The sequence below is a fragment of the Pygoscelis adeliae genome, unplaced genomic scaffold (genome assembly GCF_000699105.1).
Source record: "Pygoscelis adeliae isolate BGI_AS28 unplaced genomic scaffold, ASM69910v1 Scaffold372, whole genome shotgun sequence".
NCBI classification, from domain to species: domain Eukaryota; kingdom Metazoa; phylum Chordata; class Aves; order Sphenisciformes; family Spheniscidae; genus Pygoscelis; species Pygoscelis adeliae.
Window position 1 is genome coordinate 2150619 of NW_008824357.1, and position 8304 is coordinate 2158922.

Consider the following 8304-nt stretch of genomic DNA (forward strand, 5'->3'; position numbering starts at 1 on the left):
TGGCGTTTTGCAAAATGCAAAGCTCTGCTGTTTCAGTCTGCAGGCTTGTGGGGGTCTGCTTGGGGGGGGGTGAGGGGTGAATGCAACCATGTTGCTCTGTATTTTGCCCCAGCATCTTACTAATGCTGTAGAGACCCAGAAATACAGGCTCAGCTATTGAACTCTTGCACTTGTCTGATCTAGCTAGTGATATAATGTCTCCCCTGAGCAGTTCAGATTCATCTTATTCTGGTAACACATGCAAGGGCTGGCGCTGCTGCCGGGCAGTAGCTGAGGGAACCTTTGTTTTCTGCAGTGACAACCCGGGTCTTTAACTCCTGATCTGTATGTGGCACTAGACAGACCCAGGAAAATTGGATACCACCTGAGCCGAATAAAGCTGTCATGTTCCCTGAATCCACTTAACTCCTCCCAGAACCTTAAAATTGCCCAAGAAGGAGAGCTGGCCCCACAAATCAGTGCAGATGCAAATTTATGGTGTGTGCTAGGACAAGTGCTTTTTTAATTCAGAAAGCTCTTGCCCTGTGGGTTGGCTGGGGCAAGGTGAAGACGACCTTGTGGTCACTCAGTTGAAGCTGGGAATGAAATTATTAGCCATGCAAAGAGGGAAATGTGAGGACAGCCTATGAAGAGACAAGAGGCACAGTGTGGGCATGGCTGGAGGTGCAGCAGGTTATGAATGGGGAGAAAGGATGTGGTTTTCTGTTTCTCTTGCTGATTGCTATGGAAAAAATATCTGAAAAATGAGCTTCCTGCAAGACAAAGATTGAGGGAATTCCCCTGGCTGCCGAGGCTCTGCCAAGTCCTTTGCTTCCTACAGTCTCAATGGTGGGTATCAACAGCAGAAATACTTTTTCCAGCTGTTGTTCAGGCTGTAGGAATTGGTTTCTGTGTGAGTTTCTCGGGTGCTTTGCTCACAGGACCCCCCTCTGTGACAACCCCCATGGGGAAACTGAGGCAGACAGGAGCCCAAATCAGAGGAAAATGCTGGACCTTGAAGGAAGAGCCAAGCTCTTTCTGCAGCAGCTGGGCTGGACTAATGCTTGGGGGGTCTTGGGTAGGAGTGCAAGGAGCACATTTATTGCCCAGAAATGCCTTTGCTCATGCAATGCAAAATAAATCCTTGTTTTCATGAACATTAAAACAAAGCAACCGTCTTTCTTGGCTATGTGGCAAGAAAGGGATAGAGTTTCTAATGAACTTTGGTGGTGAGCTATAACTCTGCTGCAGCCTGAAACAAACTGGGAGGGGGGGAGAAAAACCACAGTGCTGGGCTTCCTGTGTCATGGGGCTGGGGAAACTCAAGCCCAGTGATGCCTGCAGGAGCAGAGCAGGGAGGCAATTGACGTCTGGGGAGAGCCGAGGTTGCTTAGCGAAATGGGATGGAGGTAAACTTGGATTCCATGAAATAATATAGCTTTTTATGGTGCGGGGACTTAGTGCTGGGTGAAGTCAGAAGAAGTGCTCAAGTGGATTATAAATGGCACTGGTTAATCTTAAACTAACATCAACAGGAAGCCAGCAGCTCGGGTGGGAAATTCCAAAGCTCACAAACAATGTGTTTTTGGCCCATGTCAGAATAAAAAAGCTGGTCTCTTATGAACACTTATGGGGAAATTCTGACCTGGAAACACTTTTTCTGCATTAAAGCCCAGCATTAAGTAAACAAACTACACCAGAGCTGGAGGTTTTGCATGCATGTAAAAGCTTTGAGAGCCTGTCAGATTCAGCTGATGTTTGGAGGGTTCCTTGAAATACTTTGATTTTTGGTTGAGCTGTGTCCTAATGCTCTTGTATTCCCTGACAAATATTTTGGGACCTCGGTACCAGTTTATGGTGCTACAGGAAAATGTCAAGAAGTGGCCTGCGAAGGTGTGCTGGGCTGGGGGGCTCAGCAGCACCCAAGGTGGGCTGCTGCCTCCTCTGCAACAAGCCACCTTCTCCTTTCCTCTGCAAGCACCCTTTTTGTGGCCCCATGGATCAGCTGATGTGTGTAACTTGGCTCCCAGCACAGGTGCCTTGGCTTTTGCATGTGCTTTGTTGCAGTTGTTAAAGCAAGCCACAGACTTCTCCCTTCCTTCCCACCCTTAAGGTAGTTTCCTTTTATTAAGAGCCTTTTCATCTCTGATATTAACAGAAAATGATGATTTCCTTACCTGTGTCTTAGCTGTGCCAACTGTGAAAGGCTTTTTAGTAGCTTTTGGACCTGACTTGGTTTGCTGGAAATAAAAATGTGATATATGTATCTCCTCCCAATGAGCTGAAGCGATAGTGGGGACTGCAGCATGTGTAGGGCAGCGCTTTGCTTCCTTGGGCTTCATGTCATTGCTTCTCTCATCTGATTAACCAAATGAACCTATCCAAAAGCCACTGGTTGGACTCGGTACCTTTGAAAACTTTATTTTTCTTCCCAAATATCGGTTCCTGCTGGAAGTCAGGAACCGCCCAGGGCTGTGTGAGGACGGGGCATGGGGAAAGGTGGCAAGTGCAGCTTGCGTGGCTCTGTGCCAGGGCTGTTTCAAGCCATCTTCCAACTTCACAGTGGCTTAAAAGCAATTCCTCCTTCCCCTTCTGCTGGGCTTGGAGGGAAGGGGGAGAGAGCGAGAGGCCAGGGTGAGCTGAGGGGTTGTGTGCGGAGATGCAGTACATAGTTTGAGTGTGGTTAAACCCCTCGGGTCATGTTTGCTGCCCAGCAAGGCAGACCTGTGTCTGGTCTGCACAGAAATGATAAAACTGAGAAGCGGCAGGGGTCTTTACAGTAGTGTTTTCAATAATGGCTTTGCAAAAAAAGTGTGAAGCATCTGTTTGTAAGTGGAGGGCAGTATCTCATTCTTGAGTGGGGGGAAATCCTGGATGAAAATATTTTCCACAGCTCTGAGCTGCATAGCCATGGCACTGTGCCAGAGGCTTCCCAGCAGCTGGAAAGATGAGATTCCTGCAGTCCTGCAATGCTTAGTCAGGAGAAGAGACATGCAGGTACACCTGGGTTGCTGGGAGAGGAGGCTGGCTCTTGTTCCATACCTGGCTTGACACCACTAGATGTGTGTTTTCCCATGGGAGGATCCTTCTCCAGAGGGGAAGCTGCTCGGTGCAGGCTCTCAGGCATGTGGTCTATTGGTTTTCCCCAGCTGTGAGAGCTCCAGGCACAGGCAGACCAGAGGAGACGGATGCCAGTGGAAATCACCCATCCCCTGCATGGGTTTGCCAGGCCTGGAGTATTTGTGCAGGCAGGGTTGTCAGCTACAGCCTGGCAGCAAAGCCAGCAGCACCGCCAGCTCTTGAGTCACCCTGTCCTATGCATGTGTAAAAAGCAAACAGTCTGGTGGCTTCATGCCTCCCAGGAGCCTATCTGACCTTGTGGGAGCATAGCACAGGAGCTGTTGTCTGGCTCTGCCAGCACGACTTTCCCATGTGTTTTATACCCTGGTGGTGTGGGTTTGCTGCACGGGCTTCCCGCTGCCTTTTCAACTCTGTCTCCTGAGCGGGAGAAATAGGATCTTTGTAATTACTCTGCAAATAGCTTTTAAAGTGAAAGCCATAGTTCGTCTTACACAGGATGCTGCCAGAGAGATTATTGCTCCCATGGGTTTTTCTTCCAGAGCATCCCCGGGGGATCCCTCTGCACCTTGTCTGTTGACAAACCCTTTTGTGCTGATCTCATTTCCTGATGATCCTCTCAGGAGGTCTCCAGATGGAGGTGGCTGACATTGCCTCTGCATGAGGGGCTTCTCTCTGCCTCTGGGCTTAAAATAAAATACCCCTGTTTGGCTTGTTCAGACTTCATCCTGTCTCTGGCTTTTGCTGTTTTCTGGGTAACCTCTGCAAAGTTACTGCAGGAACCAACTGGAGCTGGTTACTGCAAAGTGCTGATGCTCCTCTGGGACAGACCTGGGGGTCTGAGCTGCCAGGGCTGCAGCAATGTAAGCCTTGTGCCAGCTTTGCTGTTTTCATGCTGGAATAAATGGCAAAAATGGATGGGTTTAACATGGCGAGAGTCACTTTGGCCGGAAGAGTCCCTTGTCCACGTCTACAGCTCTCCTGGTGTCTGAGTCGCTGTGTCTGTCCAGGTCAAAGCCACTGTCCCTTTGCCTGCCACCCTCTTGCCAAGCTTTCAGCTGAGCTGTCAGCTTTCCAAGGGAAGTCCTGCTCTTCTAAGACATCCACCTTTCTGCAGCAGAGTGTCTCTGGGCAGCTGTAATGATGAACAGTCCTTGGGCATGCTTTGCCTAGGGCTGCGATTCCCCCTGTGTGGCTCCCTTGGGACCCCAGGTTATCACCCCCCCAGCTTGCGATAGCACGTGAGGATGTAAACCCCATTTTGGTGATACTGACTCATGCAAACCAGTGCTCCTGACTCCGATGGGAAAAGCATTACTCACGTGAGCCTGTTTGCAGGATCAGGGCTCTAATTACAGGGTTTGCCCATCTCGTAGCGTGGGAACCGGAGCCATTAGCCCCTAAACCTCCAGATCATTCCCAATACATTAATGTTTCTAATTAGTGAAGCCTGATGCCTTTTTCTCCCCATAATGACAGTGGCACTAGTACTTACTCGTGTTAGCTCTGCGTGCTGGTACTTCATTATATAATGATACAGTATGTGTTGTAATACCTATTCCCAACTGACAGTGGGTTTTTTGCATATGCCTCATCCAGGACTGATTAGGCAATGGAAAAGACAGGCTAGTGCAAATAAATGTTTGGGTCGCATCCTTTCTAATGAGCTGGGATGCTGTCAGTGCAGGGGGGAATTAGGGCCAGGTGAGGACCCAGAGCTGGTGGGTCAGTTGAAGGTTGCTGTGGGATGGAAACCTGTTGCCGGTTTTCATGCTCCTTTAGGGGATGAGCTGCCCCTTCCCCAGGCTGTCTTTCGTTCCCAGTCCCTTCTTCCCTTCCTTCCAGGGAAACCATCTCCGTGGCAACCTCGAGCCTCCAGGCTCTGCCTCGGAGCTGCTCGCCCGTCCCCAGGACCCCGTGGGTAAGTGCCTTGGCAGGGCCAGCCGTGGTGGCCCTGGCCACCGGGTCCATCAGGCTGCTGCAGGCACCTCAGTGCAGCCTGGGGAGGCGAGGGCTGCTGTTGGGCTCGGCAGGGGTGTGGGTATATAAACCTCATACCCTGGCTCATCTCATCCTTGGGGCTTGGCTTGTGCTTTGTACAGGCTTAAAAATGGGTGGCCAAGGCTGTCCTCATACGGAAAAAGCTCTGCCCTGGCTCTGGAGGGGGTGCCTGGGTTCAAGGTGAACTCCTGTGCTGTTCCCCCGGCAGAGGCTTTCCCTGGCGTCGGGGTGTGTTGGTCAGTGTCGCTGCTGGTCGTGCATCCATCAGTAGTGGTCTTAGTTAATCCATGACCGAGCCTGATACCAGTTTTTCATCTTTTTCATCACATTTGAGTCCTAGGGAGCGCAGCAGGGTCGGCACCTGGAGACAGGGACTCTGTCCCCGCTTGGAGTGTGGTGTCACAGTGACCACCATGGAGGTGATCGTCGCTGCGCTGGGCTGCCCAGCTTGTGAGGTCATGCACGCACATCTCTGGTGCTGTGCGGGAGGCTGGTGATCTGTCTTCCTTGTAGGTGGGCAGAAATGGGTCCTCTGAGACATGGGGTCTTGCTGCGAGCCTGCTCGGTGTTTCCTGGCACGGGGAAGCAGCAGGAAACACAGTTCACTTCTGGCATAATTGGGATTAATGATGTGGAAATGGAGAAAAAAGCTGTGTAAGGATGGGTGTGCTTTGCCTGGAGCTGGTTCCTGGGGGGGCTGAGCCAGAGCATGGTGGTGGAGATGTGCAGTGGCTGCTAGCAGGTGCTGGGGGGCCAGTGCTGGGTCCCAGCTCTGCCTGTGGGACTGACCCTCTCTGTCCCTCGGTCCCTGCAGGGCAGGATGAAGCTGCTGGGTGCTGTGTTGCTGGCTGCCGGCCTGCTCAGCACTGCTGCCCAGGGGGAGCAGCCCCCCTGGCCGGACGAGCCTTCGCGGACCTGCTTCTTCCAGATGCTCAGCAGCGTGGACAGCGAGTTCTGCAGGTAAGTGACTCCTTGTTGTCTCTTCTTCAAATTGCACAAGCCCTGGGCATCCAGTCATGTGCTGCCCTTGCATGTCACCTCCTGGGACAGTTAATTCCAGTATCCCCTTTGCCAGGGCTATAAATATTGGTTGCTTTCTTCCTTTTGCCAGGAATCTGGGCCAGAGCGAAGCGGAGCAGTGCCTGCCACACTGCGCAGCTCTTGTTTTATGCAAGCTGAGATCTTAGTGGCTCTGGTCACCTCGAGTTGTTCCTTGGTCCATTTTTGCAGAGGCTTTTAAAGCAACTTACAGCATCAGATGATAAATGTTTTCTGCAGAAAGTTTCAGAGGAAGGAGGCTACTTTTGGGGAAGAAAAGTGCTAGAACAGGTGATCCCACAGACCTCAAAGCCCATCCTGCAGAGATGTTAATGCTTGAGGTGTGGGCATGGGAAGAGGAGGAAGCCTGGGGAGCTTCTTCTGGGGCTGCAAACAAGCAGTTTGATGCTGTACCAGCTGGGCCCCCAGCTGAACCACCACTGAATGTACCCCTTTATCAAGTGTTTTGATACTGAAGGTCCTTGGCTTAAACTCTTGTTGCCTGTGGGTTGCTGTAGATGGGAGGCAGGGCTGGGTGAGCAGCAGCACACGCGTTGCCCTTGCCTTTGGGGGGTTCCTAATATCCCACATTACAGGGAGCTTCTGCATCAAAAACATGCTTTCTGCTGCTTTTCAGTTAACCAAAATGCTCTCTAAATATGAGCAAGTTGAGCTTCTAAAGGCAAGCAGAGACTTCACTTGGCCCCAGCTTCCTCCCACAAACCAGGAGTTCAAAGCACCTTGCTTTGAACTCTCAGCCTGCTTTGTGCCAGCCCCGTGCTGCTGTAGGTGTTTGCTCAGCAGCCTCTTGGGCTGCAGGATTTAAGGGCCCCTCCTGCAAGGGTCATGTCTGTGGCAGCTAATCTTCAGGGTGGCCTTGAGACTTGCTATCTACACGCTGCGGTGACCCGACAGCTTGCTCCAGCGGCCCCTTTCTCTGTTGGATAATGCAGAAGGGGAAAGCACTTCATGCAGAAGTCAGAGCTGGAGATATCTGACCTCTCAGTACCCAAACCACAGGGGAGGCTTGTCCCTGCTTTCTTATCACAAGTGGGAGAAGGGGACTTAGAGCTCAAACAGCTTGTCTGAGGCCAAGGGGGAGCGAGGGTAGCTTTGCTCTCCTGCTCTCCATCTTCAAGCCTTAGATTAACCCATATGGGTCATGATTATAAAGAATGTGGAAAATACTGGGAATGATCTGAAGTGTGCTGAGCCATAATGAAAGTCTTGCTGCTGCTTGGGAGAGGGAGCAGACCCCACAGTTGTGTTACAGCATGGGAGGGCTTTTACCCTGGTGCACAAGCTGCCTGGCACCTTTGGTGATGGGAGGTGGGATCCTGCATCTCCCACCCAGCGTTGCAACCGCAGGTCAAGGCTGGCTGGGATGTGGCACTAATTCCCACCCCCTGCATGGTGTGCTCTCGCCCTACATGCTCTTCTCTCCCCTTTTCTCCCCAGAGGGGATTTAGAAATTATCTACCCGGAGCTGGGCGATGTGGGCTGCACGTACATCCCCAAGTGCCACCAGTACCGGCAGCGGATCAGCAGGGAGTGGGGCAGCCCCCGTGTTCGGTACCCCCGGGCTGAGAAGGTGAGTCCTGAGTCGTGTCGCTCACGGGCGGCTGCCTCTGCTCCATGTTTCTGTGTTAATTAAAGGTGTAGCCAGATCACGGGGGAGGAATTCACTGGGAAAGGACTGCTTACACACGTGCGCGCTTGTACTTTGAGCCTGGCCGTGACACCCTGGCTGGGAGCTGGGCCAAGCAGGGACACCCGGCGCCTGTGCCTTGGGTGCTGGCAACGGCCCGGGAGCTGCTCACCCTGTGCCGTGCGTGGCTTTGCACTGCTGTCCCGCGGCCAAAGCGCCGTCGGCTGCTCGGGTTGTGCTTGTTGAAGTTGTGCCTGAAGTCCGGGTGACTTTCTAAGCTTCGTCCTGTGTTTCCCCATTCCTTCAGAGGTTTGGGTTGAGGCGGAGCTGTGGGTAAACTTAAACTAAATTTTTGCTACAATGTAGCAAAAATTTTTGCTACATTGTAGCAAAAATTTGCACGCATCGATTTTTCTTGCAATTGCTTGTAAACTCTTTAAAGTGAAGGTAGGCTTCGGCTGGGTGTTTCCATCCCTCGCTGGTGTCCGCCGGCAGAAACCGGGTTAATTAACCGAGAAGCCCCCGGGCCGCGCCGGGGCTGCGGGATTTGCAGTGCGGGG

At 52.1% G+C, this 8304-nt stretch overlaps 1 protein-coding gene across 1 annotated transcript in view; it reads left to right on the plus strand.

The window, feature by feature from the left end:
* The window catches only part of PEBP4 (phosphatidylethanolamine-binding protein 4), a 109995-nt gene that overhangs the window by 2895 nt on the left and 98796 nt on the right, over window positions 1-8304 (plus strand). The window contains exons 2-4 of the mRNA XM_009319556.1: window positions 4903-4978; window positions 5873-6018; window positions 7555-7687. Coding sequence (XP_009317831.1) covers window positions 5879-6018; window positions 7555-7687 — 273 coding nt within the window. The 5' untranslated portion in view covers window positions 4903-4978; window positions 5873-5878. The remainder of the gene's footprint in view (window positions 1-4902; window positions 4979-5872; window positions 6019-7554; window positions 7688-8304) is intronic.